The sequence below is a fragment of the Alosa alosa genome, chromosome 1, assembly GCF_017589495.1.
Source record: "Alosa alosa isolate M-15738 ecotype Scorff River chromosome 1, AALO_Geno_1.1, whole genome shotgun sequence".
NCBI classification, from domain to species: Eukaryota; Metazoa; Chordata; class Actinopteri; order Clupeiformes; family Clupeidae; genus Alosa; species Alosa alosa.
Genome location: NC_063189.1, coordinates 18,151,573 through 18,171,815, shown reverse-complemented (window position 1 = coordinate 18,171,815; position 20,243 = coordinate 18,151,573). Strand labels below are relative to the sequence as shown.

Here is a 20,243-nt window from a genome sequence, read left to right as displayed (position 1 = left end):
AAAATCTTGACCTCTTCACAGTTGGTGACCAGAACACAGGACCATAGACAGACAAATTCAACATAACTACTCAGTGTAGGGCAACATCAGAGGTGAAACGCCTCCCTTGGCAGAATATGGCTATAGGGCTGTAAGACACTGAGGGCCAGATGTACGTACATTTGCGAACGTAGCGTTATCAGCGCCATGGACACACCGCAGATTGCGAACACTGTCAGACCCATCCGTCGTATTTATCAATCGTTCAATCCTTAGTGTAAACTGCGCCTTTCTCTGCCCTTCTCCTTCCATAAACGCAATTTACGAACGTCCACAAATGAATGGCAGCGCCTACAAGCGCAGTTGAATGAAGTTAACTGATGACAACATTAAAAAGAATCAAATGTTTAGCGATCATGAAATAATACCATACATGATAAGATGTCAACAAGCAGGGAGATAATGAAGATCAGTAGTTCTACTCAAACTACTTGTGCACGTAGGCTATGGAAGATTGGTCAAATCATGCAAGTAGGAAAGTTTAAGTGAATGACGTGAAAATGAAAGTAAGACATTCCAGAAAGGCCAACGAAAGTTAAGGTTGCTTTTGGTAGTACAAATACTTTCACCACAAAAATTGGTGTTCTAAATAGCGATTCTGCTGTCTTTGAAAGGTTCTCTTATTGACGCATTGAACTGCAATGTGGATTAACACCTGCTTTTACAAGGCGGAAGTATTTAGGCAGAATAGACGCGGGCGCTTTCAGGAGCAGTCTTTGTACATACCGCGAATACATAACTAGGCTCTTTACTCTTCCCCTCCCATCTTTTTTACACTAAACTCCCACTTTCCCCTGGATCCTCCCATGAATGCATATGCATGACATGACAATCGCGAATCTGCCACTTTCAGCTCCCCGCGACAGGCAGTTTGGCTTTACATCATTGCCTGCCTGCCCCCCCCTATAATCACCACAGGAGAGTTTGATCTGAGCACAAAGCCATCCAAATATGAATGAAATGGCCTGCTGCAAACATAACTGAACACCAGAACACTGTCCATCCTTTTGATCTCACAGCCCCCATGGGACGCAGCTGTAAACTTGATATCAACAAGAAAAATGACTCAAGTTTATGCTCTGACAACTTTATACAACATCCATCCTGACCAACCAGCTCTCAGCAACCCTCGCCTGCCCACCCGGCCGACTTACCTCTTGAGTGCGGACACCTTCTTGGGCGACTTCTTTTTGAGCTTGGGCAGCGAGCGGTCTTGCTCGAAGCCCTTGTTGTCCAGCAGCTGGCGCATGGCGATGTTGGCCAGCTGCTCCATGAGCTTGAAGGTCTCAGCGATGTTGAGGAAGACGGAGAAGACGTGGTCATGGCAACGCGTGCTCACGCGGATCACGTCCGGCAGCAGGAGTGTGGCGATCTTCTCCAGCTGTGTGATGTCCGTCCAGCGGACCACCAGCTTAGCTGTAGGACAGGAGGAGGAGGACATAGGGGAGTGAGAGAGAGAGAGAGAGAGAGAGAGAGAAAAGAGAGATAGATAGAGGGGAAGGAAAGGAAGAAGGAAAGGAGAGAGAGGACCAAAGATGGGAGAGAGGAGATGGAAAGAAAGGGGAGATGAAGAGAATGGGAAAGAAGAAGGGTGCTTATGATGAAATGATGCATGGAATAACACAAGGAGAAATAATAAGAGGTTGAGGGTGAGATAACAGCAGGATGCAGACAGACGGACAGAAAGAGGCGTACGGTTAGCTCTCCAAGATTCTCAGTGATGCAGCACTAACCCCAAATAGCATCTGTGAATACATTCATAAAGGTCAGTGGAGCTCAGCCAGGCCATTAAAAGTGTACAAGACATTGTTATTCAAAGTAATGTGAATGTGGGGAGACACTAGCACAGAGTTGCCTCCTTTCTCCCCAGTACATCAGGCATGCGCGGAGTCAGTCTTCTTTTGCATCTGATTTAGATCAGTGGCTTAAGAATTAGATGCTAATTTCCTATGAGCATACATGAATATTTTTATATGAACAATTTAATAGTTGTGTATGTATGTGTGTGTGTGTATGGGGGGGGTATACAGTATGTGTGTGTGTGTGTGTGTATGGGGGGGGGGTATATATGTGTGTGTGTGTTTGTACAGCCCCCTCCCTCACCCTCTTTTCCCAACAGGTAGGAGTAGAAGCAGATGTGGTTGATGCTGAGGTAGAGCCAGCCCTGCCGCGGGACACGGCCCTTCCAGTAGCTGCAGGAGTAGTAGTTGACCAGCTTCTCCTCCTCAGGCATCCCAAACAGCTTACGGAACTTAGCCATGGCCTCCTTGAACTTGTCGGTGTCGTCGTCCTCCTTCACATCATGGTTCTTGCTGTACTCTGCAATGATACCCTTAGGAGAGGGCAAGAAATGGAGGGAAAGAGAGCGCCAGAGAGAAAAGGAAGCAAAGAGGCGAATGAGAGAGAGATAACAAGAAAGACAGAGGGAGCAGCAGAGAGAGAGAGAGAGAGAGAGAGAGAAGAGATCAAATAATTTGATCAGAATAAGTCGCATCTGTTTCCCTTTATTCTCGCTATTAAGTAATCTCTGTGTCTAACTGCCAAGGGGAAAAGACACAGGGGCCGAGGAACACTGAAAGCTGTTTACTCTCTGGCAAGTAAACTTGTTGTGAACTAATAAAAGAGCAGTAAAAAAGCCAGTGGTGTGTACAGCAAAATCCTGAGTGGATCAAAGAACTGAACTTGCCTACAGCTAGCTACAGTGTGTGACCGCAGCATGGGGGATATAAGCTGAGTCTCATGACCACTGGGAACCCCAGAAGAGAAACGGCCAGTCCACTCAAAACACTTCTGACTGATCAAGCTCAACAAACACGCATGTACACACGCACACACAAGTATAGCTCTGGTTACCTGTACTTTGCCCTTGACAAAGGTGGTGATATCGTTCTCGTTCTCAAAGATAGAGAGGGTCTGCAGAAGATTCTGCTCCAGCCACTCCCAGTGTTCTGTTATCTCTTTCCTGGAGCTCCCTGAGGAGGAGAGAGACAAACATGCAAAGAGGAGAGAGAGAGAGAGAGAGAGAGAGAGAGAGAGAGAGACCGAATGCACATTAATAAAGATCAGTACCTGTTGTAACTTTTTGCAAGTTCTGTTACGGTCACTCAGAATTATACAGATGTGTTTAGACTGTCATCAATTACTGTTAGTATAGATGTATTCTGATGCAGACGTCAACTGAACCAAGAGCAGGTCAGTATGGAAGAGACCATGAAAAAGAAGGACATGAGACGCAACTGAGATCAGTGAGCCTCAGAAGCAAGTTTTCTGGTAAATCTACTGCATGCATTGATCCACCACTAAACTACTGCCATTTCATTTCAAGTTCTGGTAATTAACCACTCATAAAATTAGGATGTTACACATGAATTAACCATCAGTCTTCATCAGAAGCTTTACGAGTCCCTTTTGAAAAGCATAATCTCACGGTTTGACTGTTTGACTAATCAAATAATCCCTTTACAGCAGCTCACATGGCAACAGGGCCTGAGAAGTCTCTAGAGACGATGGTGCTTTATTATAAAAGATAGATAGCTAGAGCACAGGCCACCTTCCTGAACCAGAAAACATTTTCTCCTTAGATCACAACAAAGATACTTAGTGAGTTATATGCAGCACTCACATTAAAAGGAGAATTTCGGTGTGATATTGACCTAAAATGTGTTGAAACATGATACCGAAAGTGTAAACGATGTCTCATAGCCCATCTCGGCTTGTCCCCTGCACTCCAAAATCTGGCTAGTTAGCCGATGCTACCAACAGCTTTTTCAACGGTGGTGCTTCGCATCGGCTAGCCATGCAAATAAGCGGCAGTATGAGATCGAACAGGTATGATAAAGATCAGATTCAAAAAATAATTCTGAAATGCATGGATTCCAGTTGCTGCTACTGGAAGAAACTGGAATCCATGCATTTCCACTGAATCATTTTGGAATCTGATCCCTTATCATTCCTGTTCATTCTTACTAGTCGCCGAATTTATCGCGGACTAAATTCAAGATGGCTGCAAACGCTAAACTTGGTGAAGATACTGTCTGCATAAATCGCCTTGTAAGTAAACTACCAGTGCTTTTCAAAGTTCTCAATGTCTCGCTTTAAATGTCAGGGCCCTCGAAGTCTACCAATGAAGTGTGGAGATACATTGAGCCTCGTAAATGGTGTAAAGCAGTGATTTATTTGCACGGCAGCCCGATGCGAAGCACCACCATTGAAAAAGCTGTTGGTAGCATCGGGCTAACTAGCCAGATTTTGGAGTGCAGGGGACAAGCCGAGATGGACTATGAGACATACGTTCACACTCGGTATCATGTTTCAACACACTTTAGGTCAATATCACACCGGAATTCTCCTTTAAGTGTTCATCTAGGACTTCTCTCCAAGGATGTACCAACAAGTACTCACAGTTATTAACAGCTATTAACAAGCCATCCTGCTGGTGAGGGGGCGAGAAGGTTATCAGACTATCCTGTGGACACGACTTGACTCAGACATACCAACATGCCAGCTTCAGACCTAATTAGGGACTCATTTGAGATGACTCCCTCTAAGCCCCCCTAGAGCTGATGCAATTTACTGAATGGCTTAGCAGTGAGATGGCTAAAAGCTTTGCTGCTAATAGTTAATCAGCTGCTGGTGGGTGGACATTAATCAACTTCGCTGGAAGCAAGGTGTATGTATGGTGTGCGTGTGTCAGAGAGAGAGAGAGAGAGAGAGAGAGAGAGAGAGAGAGAGAGAGAGAGAGAGAGAGAGAGAGAAAGAGAGAAAGAGAGAGACCGAATGCACATTAATAACAGAGAGAGAGAGATAGAAAATACCCACTCCTATTTTTACATAGCCTCCAGAAGGATAGAGAGCCATAGCTGGCTAGCACCACACCGATCACATTTCAAGGAGATGGAGCAAGGAGATAAAGCTTCATGGTGCCTTTAATATCTCTACTGAACGACAGTGGATGTGAGAGGGGCGCTTCAAAACAACCACCTTCACCAGCATGCAGAGACAGACAGCCACCACGCTTTCTGATGCCTGGGAATGGACCTCCATTATGTAATAAAGGGACAGGCCACACACCACTCCTCTTAACTTCACTTAAGAGGCATTAGTAGATGCCTCGGAGGCAGCTAACCCCGCTCTACTCTACAGGAAAGGGTGGATGGGGCCATTTTGAGACCCAGGAGGCTTTTCTCCAGACACCATTTTCTACCTGCAGTGAGGGACATTGTTAAAACTGGTGGCTACACCCGGCATGTAACTGAAGCTACTGGTAGGCTACACCCGGCATGTAACTGAAGCGTTCCATTTACGGACCATAAGCTACAAACAATTAGTTTCCACTATAATTAACAGAGCTGGCTACACCATACATATGAAAAAATTAGATCAGTCTTCTTAAAATATTTTTTACGCTCCGCAAATGGACTTCAATTGTACACATAGGACAGCCCAGCTGCTAGGAATAAAGGCCAAGGGTCACCAATGAAAAGGCTGAAGCTAGACAGCTCTGGAGTGCCCTGGTAAGACAGAAAAGTTCCCGTGTTGCTCGGCCATTGGAATATTTGGGGATTATTCAATGCAAAATATAGAGCTGGGATTCTTTTGAGGGACTTTTAAGAGTTTACCAATAATTTGCCACAAAGTATTACACAGAAAAAAACAGCCCAGAATCAAAACCTTCCTCAGCATGCCATGAAAATACTATCGACATACAACTATTAGACCCAATCATGGGCCGTGATGTGGGCTCAGAAAGCAAGGTAAATGGAACAGCAGCACATTTTCCCACTCCAGGGGGATGCAGTCATTGATCTGCACCCCCCTCCCCATGCTTTTAACAGGGCCTTCCTCTGTAAACCCACCGGGGCATGACGCAATGCCTGGCATTTGGAATCTGATGAGGGGCAAGAGGATGTGGGAGCATGCCCTCACCGTATATAAGGGCATGATCTACAAAGGGGGTCTTGCAGCGTATGAGAGTGTGCGTGTGTGTATGTGTGAGTGTGTGTGTGTGTCTGTGTGGTGGCTGTCTGCGTGTAAGTGTGTGTGTGTGAGTGAGTGTGTGTGTATGTTTACTCAGTGTGTTACCATGGGCGATGGTCCAGTATACCAGGGAGTCGGGCGTCTGATAAAGGATCCTGTAGGGAGCCACACGAGCGCTGGAATCCAGCACAACGTCCAGAGTTCCCACCAGCAGGCCTGCCGAGAGGAGAGGAGAGGAGGGAGAGGAGAGGGGAGGACGATCAGATTCTCAGGAAAAGCAGGTCACCCATGCAAAAGCCACTTACTGTCAGATGTTGAACAGTCACTGAAGCGTCAGGCTGTGAAGATAAAAATGTAATCCACCATACACTACATAACATTACTGTTTTACTTTCTATTTCCAGTTCTTCTCTGAAACTTTTGGGAGATAATGGATCCCAATAGTAAAAAGTAAGGGATTATGTTGTTTTGTGCATCAAACTGTTATTAATATATAAACATCCATTCTGCTTGTAATGGTAACAGTAAAAACAGTTTCACCTCTCCCTGGTTAGGAGTGAATGTATAAAACATACAATGACATACAGTACACCGAGTGTGGATCTAGAAAAAAAGTCAAAAGAGAAAAGATGGCTAGAATACCATATATTGTAGAAAGTGACCTACCAAGCCAAAATGGCAAACATTCTCATAGGCTGTGCAAGGCAAATCATGCTGACACACACAAACAACATTTTAACAGAAAACGTAACCACTGGATGAACCTCCGGCTAAAAGAGGAAGTCTTGCTTCAAAGACAAATGTGTGCCATGCTGGAACAATAAACGTATTCACTCTGCCAGGCACCAGAGCTGACCCATGTGGTCTTGGACACTCGGACACAAAAAAAACTCCCTTCTGCTGAGTGGTACCTACAATAGTGCTTAATAGCCCAATTAATCAAAATCAATGCTTTAGTCAGAAATAAGAAAACAAATATATTCCCATATAGCCCACCTCTGTCTATTACCCTCCTAGCGGAAGAAATTTAGCACAATCAATATATAGACCTTGGTTAATAGGCGGGAAATTCCAGTGCTCATAATGACTAATATCAGAGTGATACAGTATGTATGACACAGTCCCTGTGAAATTACAGAATGCTTTAACTGACACAAAAATGCGGTTATAATCGACAGCCCTCAAGCAAGAGAGAGGAATTCTACACAAATGCAAATGAAAAGAATGACTCATACTCTAATAGGATTTGAAACAAAGGAAAATCTCACTTCTTTCTTCCTAGAATGTGTCACATAGCACTTGTTACTGATGCGCTGTGATTGCTCAGTGTTGTCATTTAGCTATGGAGACCAAACACTACATGTGTTAATGAACCCGCACCGTCCACACCATGTGTAGAGGAAACTCGCAGGTTAAAAGCAAAAGCTCTGATTTGGCAGTAGCATTATTGAGAGAAAAAGATAGATAGATAGATAGATACTTTATTGATCCCCAAGGGGAAATTCAAGAAAAGTATTGCTGGTTTACGGTTAAGACCACTGTAACCGATCTAGGGACATTTTTAACTTTTTAAAGCTTAATCAATTATGATATCTGGATGTGATCTTAATGGGAAAAAATGGTGTAACAGAAGGTTAGTACATCCACCATCACATTCCATCTCCTGATCCCAGAGCCATTCAATTGCACGCTCTGACTGAATCAGTTCATATGCTCTTCTGCTCTCTTCTCAAGCATCCGAATCTGACAAGAAATGCAACAAAAATAGACACGTATGAGTGGAAAGCCTCAATGCTTTATGTGCGGTGGAAAGACTCAATGCTCTGTGAGCGGTGGAAAGACTCAATGCTCTGTGTGCGGAGTCAAGCCTCAATGCTTTATGTGTGGTGGAAAGACTCAATGCTCTGTGTGCGGAGGAAAGACTCAATGCTTTATGTGTGGTGGAAAGACTCAATGCTCTGTGAGCGGTGGAAAGACTCAATGCTCTGTGTGCGGAGGAAAGACTCAATGCTCTGTGAGCGGTGAGTGTATAAAAGGCTGTGCCGATCCCAATATCACTTGCAGGGGCACATGGGACTATTTGTGTGCATGCGATGAGTCATTCGATAGCAGAGGGGAAGCTGCAAACCCCAGCTCATCTGAGCGCCCAGACTACTGAAAAATGTGAATGGGGTTCCCAGCACAAACACAAACAGAGAGAGGGTTTAACCAGTCAGACCAGTGTTTGCTGTGGTCCATCACATATAGAGAGAGAGGGTCCAACCAGTTAGACTAGTTTTGCTGTGGTCCTTCATATACTGTATATATGTAGAGAGTCCAACCAGTCAGACCAGTGTTTGCTGTGGTCCATCACATATATATGTAGAAAGAGTTCAACCAGTCAGACCAGTGTTTGCTGTGGTCCATCACATATACAGTGCCTATAAAAAGTATTCACCCTCCCCCCTAGATATTTCCCCTTTTATTCTCAATTTAATTTGGCCTATTTTACAATTAAAAAAACAACTGACATAAATCAACAGTGGTCCAGCCAATTAATGCTAACAGTCTCACAAATAGTGGAGATCGTCTGAGTGCAGTGAACCTGGAAGGTCCCATTCCTGGCTATAATTCCACCATGAAGACAAAACAACAGTCCAAGAAACTCAAAGAAAATGTTATTGACAGCATTAGTGAGGGAATGGATACAAAAAAAAGTTCAAGTCATTGAACATCTCCTGGAGTTCAGTGAAATCCATCATTAAGGAATGTAAGGAATATGGCAAATGTGCAAATCTGCCTAGAGCAGGCGGTCACGACAAACTGAGTGACAGTTCAAGAAGAATAATGGTGGGGGAGGCCACCAAGGCACCTACTGTATGACAACTCTGAAGAAGTTAAGCTTCAGCGGCTGAGATGGGAGAAACGATGCATACAACAACTTTTGCCCAAGTTCTTCACCAGACAGAGCTCATCAAATCTTCACCCAAAGACACGTGGGAGTCTCCAAGGTCAAATGGAAGAAGGTTTGTTGGTCTGATGAGACCAAAATTGATCTTTTTGGCCATCAGACTGGACAGACTGCACTGCACATCAACAAAAATGTACCATCCCTAATTTGAAGCATGTTGGTGGTAGCATCATGCTGTGGGGATACTTCTCGACAGCAGGCCCTGGAAGGCTTGTAAAGGTAAAAGTAAAATTAATTCAGCAAAATATATGGAAATCCTGAAGGGCAATCGGATTCAGTCTGCAAGAGAACTCTCCAGCAAGACAGTGAGCCGAACCCTACAGTGAAAACTACACAGAAATGGTTTAAAGACAACAAGGTGAATGTTCTAGAGTGGCCAAGTCAAAGCCCAGACCTCAATCCTATACAAAATCTGTGGCTGGACTTAAAGAGGACTCTACCAACCTGGCATAGCTTGAGCAGTTTTGCAAAGAAAAATTTAGTAAAATTGCAGTATCCAAATGTGCAAGCCTAATTGAGACCTATCGACTCCATGCTTTAATTGCGACCAAAGGTGCATCTACTCAATACTGACTTGAAGGGGGTGATCATTTATGTAATCACTTATTTTGCATTATATATTTTTGATTAATTAACATTCCTTTGTAGAAATCTGCTTTCACTTTGACATTAAAGAGGGGATTTCTGTAAATTATTGTCAAAAGGCCAAAGATTCCATTTATAAAAGCAGTAAAAGTGGAAATATCAAAGGGAGGTGAATCTCAATCTGAAACTACCACCATGTTTGTGCTTACAGTCCCATCATGTGAAGGTTTTACAATCTGAGTTTGACAAGTGATCACTTGTCATTTCACACTGAAAACCAAATTAAGAAGTAAACTGGCACTGGGCAGTGCTCAAATACTGATTGGTAGATTAACTAGCGCCCATGGGCTGGCACACCAACCTTGTAACAGCCTGCCAGGACAGCTGCTTCAAGCTGACTGCTCAGGGGTGGTACCCAGTTGACACTTTCCCTGAGTTACCACATGGAGTTCACGAACACCATTGATCACAGAGTGAGGCCAAGTAGTTCATGATTACAGTCTCAAACTGTCCACATCAATCTGCTCCAACTGGCCATTACCAGGCATGGGACACAGGACCAAGGAGACAGGACATGAACATACGTTTAGAAATTCATTATTCATAGCCAGTATTAACTGTGATCTAGTGATGAGATACAGATACCTATATGTGATATCATCTTAACTCTTATATCATAAGCTTTAGCTCCAATGGCTGAACATATAAAATCTTACACCAGCATTTTGATTTATCACCATCACCAGTTAATAGCAATTCATAATGGAGCTTCTCACAGACTGATGCACAGTATTCTGTAACCCTTATACCACATCAAAAAACAAATGAATAGAATGGGGCATCACAGTGTACAGTGTACTTTTATGTAATTTACTATTATTATTTACTCTAGTCTTTTAGGTTAAAAAAATATTCTTCTGACAATGCATCACCTTTATAATAGGTCAAGTTGCATGATCATATGATATGACTTAGGCCTTTTTTGGGATTACCATCTGACCTGATCCCCTCATTGGGATTAAATTGTCATATATGTAAATACCCTGTATTTCTCAATATATATCAAGCTTACACAAATTTCTGTTGCTGACTATCTGATTACAGATACATTGAGATTACAGTTTTTCTCAGTCGCTTTGGTGCTTTTCTCAGATCAGAATGAAAATTCTCATAACTATTAGTTCAACCTCCACAACATTTAGTCATTTGTGCACATCATAGTAGCAATTTCGCCTTCCTCTGAACAAATTGCAAATACTTTTGAACATGTATCAGTTGCTTTGTCATGTCAGTCAAAATTAACTATACTTATGGTTACTGAATAGTCATTCCCAATAAAAAATAATAGTCTTCATTTCATTGCTTGAGTCATTACATACAAAATTGGTGAACTAGTTATCAAATTCTGTCACAATGCTGTAGAATTGCAAAGAGCATATACAGTAAAACTGTGAAACATACATATTCAGTGTCTTGTACTCACTTACTCTCCTAACTACAGCAATTTGTAATTTTACTGTAGTTTTCAAATTACTGTATAGTGCTGTCTTGAGCATTTTCAGGTAGTGTCACTGAGTTCTGACCTTTTTTTGCATGGAAAAACACTGAGAGCATAAACTGTCGTAATGAAAACATGACAAAGCCATTTGACTATCTTGTTCATAAACGATGGTGTCAAGACTTCTCATTTTGATGACACTGGCAGTTTCATTGACATAAGTACTTGCTTTTGAGGAATGGACTATCTATTTTGAGTGTCGTGACGTGCTTTTGCAGGTTATCCACTAGGTTTTGCAGTTTGTACTAATTGTTTTGAGAAATGCACTAACTGCTGTGCAAATGTTAGTAGTGATGTGAGAAAAGCATCAAAGCGACTGAGAAAAACTGTAATATAGATTGAGATCCAACAATGTTCTTGATAGATAGATAGATAGATAGATAGATAGATAGATAGATAGATAGATATACTTTATTGATCCTCAAGGAAATTCAAGAAAGATGGGATTTTGGGCAAGATGAGTCATGCTGTACAGAGCAAACATTCATCATATCAGCAATCGAATGCTAAATATAAAAACAAGAAAAGACTCTCTGAGCTCTAATCCTCCAATAAAATGTAAGAATGACCTCGAGCAATAGGGAGAAAGCTCCTCTTTCCAACCCACTGGTCTGGACCACTCCTGTTATGGGAAAACAACCCTCCATTAGACCATATGACCGCCCCCCCCTCCTTTGATTTCTGCCTTTCTGACAACAGGCCTTAGTTTCCTGGGCTAAGACCACATACAGCTGACAACACATGATGTTTTGAACCTGCGTGAGTCCTCAAAGCCGGCTGTGTTGAATACCGGAGAGCACAGCCTTGGACGACCCTTGTTTTTCAGTTTCTCATTGTTGTGACTGTACTAACTCCCTACTTGCCTACCCATCCCCCCCAGCCTCTTTCCAATTCCATCTTGTTATCCCTGCACTTTCATCCAAGTTCTGCTGTGCTCGCTGCCAGACAATACACTCCCTGGCTAATCCGGCCATGGCTTGAAAATCAATACCATCTCAAGTAACACAAACCTGATAGGGCTGCAGAGGAGGCGAGGCATAAAATGGGGGGTCGTCTTGGCTTTGCTTTGGTCTCCTTGTTTAACAGACTGAGACTGAGAGTGAGTAAGTTCTGATCCCTTTGGCAGTGACTTTTGACAGTGGTTGATGGACGTCTTCAGATACAGGTGGGTCGCAAAGGGAGACAAATAGAGCCAATCACAGGGAGAAGAGGTATGCGCTGGGTCACTTATCTGTTTTGAACCATATGATGCAACTGAAGAGTGAAGTCTGACTGCATTCAGGCCATTGGGACTACAGATAGTGAAGGCATGAACTTGCCCCCAACATTATGATTCTATTCACAGCAGTTGATCAATGGACAAATCTGGCAGACATCGGTCATCCTCAACCTATAAATAAACCCCCTGTCTCTCGGGAGATGGCCCAGGTGGTACCAATCCCACCACTCCTCTGGGGCAAGAGGGCAGGGCTGTGCCTGTTTGCCCTGGCTCTTGGTGCTCCTGCTAGTGCCAACTGGCACGCCGCTCTGCATTTACATAACAATGACATCATCGCCTGCCTACCATAGCGTGCTTTGTGCTCCATTCGGCATCTCTGGCAACGCAACAAAGAGACGGGCAAAGAGATGGGTCAGAAACTCTCTTTTCTAGCCTGTAGGTTGATCACATGACATTAGGCAAATGAGATAGATAGCCGTTGACTGCCTTGATATTGGTCAGCATCAACTGGATACTCCAATGTTTTTTCTTTGAGGTCATTAGAGATATCCCACAAGACTGAAGGTCATCTAACATCTTTAACAGACCCACTGAGCTACTTCCATATGTGAGCAGGAAGTCTTCACTGACCCTGACTGATACATATTCCACAACAACAACTCTCTCTCTCTTGTTGGTTGGACTTCCTTGATATGCCATGTTGCAATATGGCACCATTTTCTGTCATTTAAAGTAAGGTAGCCTACTAGTCACATTCTCATGGACAAGGCAACAGGTACCACGCACTAAGATCTGTGTGTGTCAACCTAGCTCACTCAGGAGTCTGCCTGCTGTTAAAGATCTTGGTGGCCTACAATTACTGGACCAAAATGAGATGGAGATGATTCAGCAGAAGCCCTCAGATGGCTCAGCTCACTGTGTATCCTTACATCCCGTGTGAGGTGCAGCATCCCATGACAGATCCAGCAGTCAACCTGCTATACTGGTTAAATATTAGTGACCTGCTTTGCTGGACTGATTCATATTTATAAATGGTGGTAAAATATGTTGCAGCATAGCAATATTGCAAACGTTAGGACTCAGCTATATACCCTACATGTGAAGCCCATTACATTCAATAAGCGTGAGCTTCTCAGCAAATATAACGGTAGGTAATATTGTTCTGCTAATAGTGCAATGAAGTTACCACACTGATTTGATTCAGAACTAACCGCGATTGTAACAGTTGGCAGTGATTCAAAACCGGTCACCGCATTCTGTGACCGTCTGTGGACACCTGACATTGTAAAACGCACCTGACAAAATCAAACAATTGCGTGTCAGACAGCTGACTCAGCACATAAACCAATGTGGCACCCTTGCTATTGCTAGCTTGCATCACATCTAATGCCGTTAAGTAACCCATGCGAGACGCACACAGCTGCGAGGGCCGTGCACTTTGCATGTCCTGGTGCGCTTACCTGCAAGTCCTCCACCTCCGTCGCCGTGACCCTTCCTTTTTTGAAGAACGAAATATGGATTCGCCCTCTCGGTCATCCATAACGCGCTGGCCAACAATACCTCTTCGGGGTTGACCCACATCTTCACGTTAATTTCGTTCAGGGCACATCAAACCTTCGACTTAATTCGCAGACTAGTATTGCACTTCAGCTGTGCGGCAAGGCTGCTCTGATAATGTCGGCTAGGCAACTCGTTTTTTCCAAGTAGCCTATATTTAATTTAATTCCGGGGGAAAAACGTAGGCTTGCTATAACGCTGGAAACAATTGAGCTTAAATATCCAATAGTAACACTCAAAGATGGCACTGCTTTTTAAGCTACAGCACAAACGAATGTGCGTTCCTTGTCCTGCAAACATGCGCGTTCATGTTGCCAAACACACGATATTTGTCTCTCCTTAACGACAACGGTTCTAAATTACGGCGACCCGACAAAATAACACTTGAAAATGCCACTCTGCTATACCAAATGTTGACAACTGACAGTTTAAACCATCGGATTTATCACTGTTTGGTTGGATGGAGCTGTTTGGTGCTCGTCCAGATTTTGTTGTTCACGCCGTCTTCAGATTGTCGCTGTCAGGTGCAATTTTACGCCGTAGCGAGGCACCTGGCGAATCGATTGAAAGGATACGCGCCAAATCACCAATACAAACGCACATGTGGACCATCCGGTGTTTCAAAAGCCTTCGTCCCCATATACTGCGATCCAGGTCGAATAAACAATAAAATTGTCCTTCGCGAGAATAACCCACTAGCGCCACTGCCGCACAGACTCGCACTATCAACAACGCGCGTCATGGGCTGGCCACGCCGTTACGTCACCGATGTGGGAGGTGGATTTGGGCTAGCCTACCTTCTGTGGAGGTGAAAGATCTTTTTGAATGAATGTCACGAGATCACTGTTACAATCGGAGAAAGGTCGCTCCTTTAGTTTAATTACACAGAGCTACCATCTAGATATCCCAATAGATAAATAAAGATGATAGATAAATAGATAAATAAAGAGCATCCTGTTGTGAATTGTAAATGGTCTGTCAATGGTTTCATACTGTTGTTTCAATAAACAGGAAAATGCTAATTAATCAGGCACAAAAAACTCCTGCTATTTTACTCTCCTACTGCATTGGTTGAGGGACTTTCACGCAGCAGGTGTTTTTCTGTGTGGCAAACCACACCACTTCAAGTTCAGCACCCTGACCTGGGTAAGCAGGCAGCAACAGCTTGTGGCCTCTTTCCCCTGCACAAACCACATACCTGTAGGTCATATGGTACAAAGAGAAAGGTCAGGGGTTTCACCAAGCCTGGGCTTTTAGTGCCAACCTGGTTTCAAAACATCTATGCATGTATGTTTTTGTTATTGGCTGCAACAGTTCACAAAGGGGGTTAAGTCTTGGGTGCGAACCTCATTAATTAAAAGATGTTGTGATCGTGTGACATTGGTGTGATGTTGGTTTGATGCACCAAACATTCTCCATGTCAACTGACTTTTCAATGATACCATTTTCATTTAGTCGGATATAGGTGGCATGAGTTACTTGTTTCCATTGGTTAGGATGATAAACCTGTGAGTGCAAGTTCAAAAGGAAAGTATTTGTGTGTGTGTATGTGTATGTATGCATACAGTATGTATATGTGTGTGTGTGTGTGTGTGTGTGTGTGTGTGTGTGTGTGTGTGTGTGTGTGTGTGCGTGCGACAAGGTGTCTTCATCAGATGAAAAGACATAGGTAGGTACAGTATATGCTGTGTGAATATGTTTCCTGCTAAGTTGACAGTGGTGGGTGCTTGTGTTTCATGTGTGAAAAATGGCTTCTCACCTGCTGTCACACCTGCACCACACACAGGGTCGCCGCAGGAAGCATCTCCCATCCTCCTCACATCATTCAACACTGTGCACATCACATCACACATCACACCACATGTATGCCCCCACATCACAACACAACAGCTATCAACCATCTGCACGGCATAGCACGGCATTTCATAGAGATGTTTCAGTAAAAGAATGTAGATTTGACAGTTTGAGCATACTGATTTTTGAGGCAGGACCTTCTGCTGAAGGAATACATCTTCACACCTCAGCTTTCCCTCTTTTAGAGAGTTTTTTGTGGAAATATAGGCTGCTTCCAAAATAGCCAATTTAGCACTCATTTACTGTAAAGCGTCTGTTTCACTGTTGTTTCGCATTTTTATGACAAAAACCCTCTCCTGTGTCTTGACCAAGAATGTCAGTATGAATTCAGGAACCAGGAACTTCTCGTCTCAGTCTCTGGAAATGCAGAACTTCACGTGAACCAGAAACAAAAGTTCTGAATTGTTTTAGAAATGTAGAGTGAAGGGGCATGGGGAAGTGTAATGTAAATGCTGGAGGCATGGAGTTGACCAGGGGTCTCCAACATTTTTTAAGAGGTGTCATGTGCATGTAAATTTTCTTTGAACATTTTGGAGAGCTACTTTCCAAGTTGGTAAATTGTCGTCAAGCTCCTGAGCCACCTATTGGAGACCTGGGGTAGGCAGTGTGACATTTTCCAGTGATGAAAACACTCCACAGACACACCTGTCGTTCTGCATGGAATGCTGTTTTTATGAATCTCGTTTGTAAAGTCCACTTCAGAAATCACCGAGAACCAAAAAACCCACCGACGCATGGGGAAGCTTTTTAAAGAGCTCCACGCTATGAATCACCATTGGTCAGAGGTTGTTTTGACAATTAATGGGGGAGTACCTCTCCACATCTCCAACCCTAATGAAAGTCTCTGTATGAGTCTAATGAACAAAGAGAGACCACTCTCACCCCCATGTAACCCTAAGCAGTGTGCATACCAGTTGTGTGGGGGGAAAGACATTTCACTTGATTATGATTCCACTATGATGCAGTATCACACACACAGTTTAGATATGAGTTAAAAGGACATAATTAAACTGTGTCAGTCAGGTCAGTCTGTAAAAGCTATGTTTACACTCATGTTATACACTTTATTTGTCAGGGAAACAAAACTGTTTTGTTTATATATATTCCATTTTTATGTGATGTAACCTTAAATGGGGGGACTGTATGTCTTTAAAAATACCCCAAGGGGTGATTCACCATCAACTGAGACAGTTCTTCTTTTGTTGGGAAAGTCATAGAGGAATAAGGACATCGCCCAACCGCAGAAGCCTGTTTCATGGGAAACAGTGTGGCTCAAGGTGATTTTAGTAGTTCTGCATTTTCCTTCTGGCTTCTGGTTAATGATGCTATAAAGAAATAAACAATTCCCAGGGCGCAAACACAGTGCAAAGGGAAAGTAAAAATTTTTTTTTTTTTTCACATAACTCTATGTCAAGATTAATTAGAACATAGTTTGAGGCCTATATCACATTTAACAAATGAATTGCCTTAAATCAATCAATACATCTATCAAGATTTTAAATTCAAATGCACTTCTGTGTAAATCAATAGTGACTCTTTTTCAAATAGGTCTTCAGGTCTGCCTTTACTATTGCAGTTGGTAGGGGGAAACCAAGTACTGTTGCACTGCATAATGCTCCAAAACAGCCTGCACTAAATAGAGAGCAGGAAAGCATTCTCTGTCTTTCACTTTGTCACTCAATTGGTCTCAATTTTTGCTCTTTCATTATTTACTTTGTCGTCTTCTATCTCCCTGTCTCTCGCCTCTCACTCTCTTAATGTTTTCCAGAGGTTATATTTAGCAGCTGTTCACCCCGACACTGTGGTCCCCAAAGAACACCACACAGGGGTGGAAACCACACACACACACACACACACACACACACACACACATGCGTATAGCCACACACATGTACACAAACAGTGAGTGGGACGAGAATACAGCCTTTTCCATATCAGTGCTGCCTGTGCAAGGTTCTTAACCTTTGTTGTGGCTGAATCACCTCACCACAGCAAGGGCAGCATGTGCCTGCTGTCTGCTGCTCTTAGGTTGACTTCCTGTTGATCAGTTCAGTTGTTGACTGTAAGCGAAGTGAGTCAAATGTCTAAAAAAAACAGTTGCAAAAACTGAGAGAGAGAGAGAGAGAGAGATATAGCATAAGAGAAAGAGAGAGATGGAGTGAGAGCAAGATGAGGTGATCACGCTCTGCTACAATTTTGCCCATAAAATTGTTGTTATTTTGAGCTCCTCAGAAGAGGTCTAGATGAAATTTCTTTCTGTCTGAGGACCAGATAGGATGTCAATCTTAATGTTTTATTTGAGGTTTATTCGAGACTTCCAAAGGAGGTAAACCTGACCTAGAAAATGTTTCTGTTTTGTGGAATACTTTTGATGTGATCTTGCTCCATCTTGTGGCTCTGTACATAATTACAAATGTGATTTAAAGTATTCTTTCTTAAAGTACTAATACTAAACCAATCAAATTTTACACTAGTTCAAGAAAGTAAGAGACAACTGTTTATTTGCATTTATAAATGACTTCATGGTCTTGTCATTTCTATTTTTCCAGGTATATTCTTTCGTAACCCTTCTGTTTTATATTATGCCTGATGTACCGATGTCCCTCTTCATGCCACCAGAGGGCCTTGCAGAGTTCCTGAAGTCGTGCTTAGTCATCAGGGCTTTCAGGGGGGTATTCCAAGTATGTTGTTTAGTAATAAACCTGGGTAGGTTAACTCACAGTAAGTGGTAAACCTCCTATAACAAGAGCCCTATAGCATTGTTTTGTTAGGAGAATGAAGCCATACAGCTCTTCAATTAGGAGGTTTACTGCCTACTCTGAGTTAACCCAGGTTTGTCACTAAACCACATACTTGGAAAACCCTCCAGGTTATTTGCTTTGTGTTATGCTAATCTTTCATATTCTTAATTTTCCAGTGAAATCTACCTACCCATCTGCATTTGCTGACAAACCTTAGAGACTGTTTTCTACTAATTTATGTTTATGTTTTCTCTAATTTTATGTTTTACTCAAGATATAAGCAAACATCTAAGTATTTACTGTTGCATACAGTACAAAACTGCTCACAAAATGCAAAATACCACAAGTCTCCTGAAAAATCAATCACTGCAGTCAAAACCCATAAAAAAAAAATCAAATAGTAAACACACCTATGGTTTGACATGTGGCTTGCATTTAAGGTATGGTCATTGCATTAGAATGGGAACTGTGTGTCTGATGGTTTGTAAAAAGTGTTTAATTTCGCTGACTTGGTGTAGATTTTGCTGTTTGAGTTACAGATTTTAGAAATCAATCAATCGACTTATAATTTAGTGCAAAGTCACTATGCAGTATGGTACCAAACATGGTGTTGTAATTGTTACCTTCCTCCAACTCTTAGGCCTATGTGTTTGAACCAGTGCTTGTCAGTGTGAACCTCAGTGTGTGCTCTACCCAGGTGGTGTCCAGACAAACCTTACAAGCACAGAAGTGTGTTCATGTGAGGGGGGAGCTCAGTGAAGCTCGCAGAGAGGAAAGAGCAAACTCAGTTTTTGGCGCAGCCCAACACAAGTGGGTCAAGCATGCTTTGGCAGAGACAACTCCCCCTCCCTTCCAGAAAGGGGATTGAGGGAGGGTGGGGGTGGGACAGTTGAGGAGAAGTCTCTGGAGCCAGTGACCCAAGCTCAGGATATGGTCAGTCACACATAATGCACTCACCCTCTCTGAGCCAAACAAGAGCCCTCCGATCCCTGACGACAGATGATCGTCCCTCTGCTCACTGCAGCCTGAAAGCAGTCGACTCTGGAACTAATCAGACTCAGTGCCACGGTCAGCTGGTGTCCAAGCTGAAGAACCTAGCCAGGGCATTCATATGAGACCCTGCTTTATGCTCACTTTGAATCTCAACCTTAGCTATTCTTTATCGGTCTCATATTCTGTAAAAAGCCTGTACATTTACATATTAATTCCTGGTATTCTGAGATTTTGACTCTGATTCGAGAGAACACTGTCTGTGTGTATGTGTAAATGCTGAGTCATGCTATGTTGCTGATGAGATGCAGCCACTAGAACGTGCTCTCAGGCCGTGTTTGGGCCCGACTGCTCCTGGAAGTTTAAACGACCTGCAGGAACACCACATTCAGCTGCGGCTAACAGGAAATGCATCACTGTTGGCCTGGCGGTTGCTCAGAAACCAGGGCAGTGGCCCCTGCAAACAAACCCATTTTATGGCAGCCAGATGCTCTGTGAGCTGTGTTACTGTGGGAAAAGGCACAGAACTCAGAAGAACCAAATAGACCCCCAAGGACGTGGGGGGTCTATTTGGGGGCGCCGGCTTTAACTCCTTCTATGAGTTATGAGCTCATTCTTTGGTGACACACTGGAAACTCAAGGCTGTGCCATGCATTTGACTGACAAACAGTCTATAGCCAGGCTGAATAGTACAATCTGAGGGCAAGATGAATAGTACTGTCACAGAGGACTTGATAGATTTGACAGAGTCGGGGATATTCTCAGACTAATCTG

General features: G+C 43.1%; 1 protein-coding gene across 1 annotated transcript in view; it reads right to left on the bottom strand.

Annotated features, from left to right (window-relative positions):
• tbc1d9 (TBC1 domain family, member 9 (with GRAM domain)) overlaps positions 1-14,599 on the bottom strand; it is a 39,147-nt gene extending 24,548 nt beyond the window's left edge. Inside the window, exons 1-5 of the mRNA XM_048247302.1 lie at positions 13,788-14,599; positions 6,121-6,231; positions 2,893-3,011; positions 2,143-2,371; positions 1,194-1,455 (exon numbers count right to left, since the gene is read on the bottom strand). Coding sequence (XP_048103259.1) covers positions 1,194-1,455; positions 2,143-2,371; positions 2,893-3,011; positions 6,121-6,231; positions 13,788-13,908 — 842 coding nt within the window. The 5' untranslated portion in view covers positions 13,909-14,599. The remainder of the gene's footprint in view (positions 1-1,193; positions 1,456-2,142; positions 2,372-2,892; positions 3,012-6,120; positions 6,232-13,787) is intronic.
• Between the last annotated feature and the right edge of the window lie 5,644 nt (positions 14,600-20,243).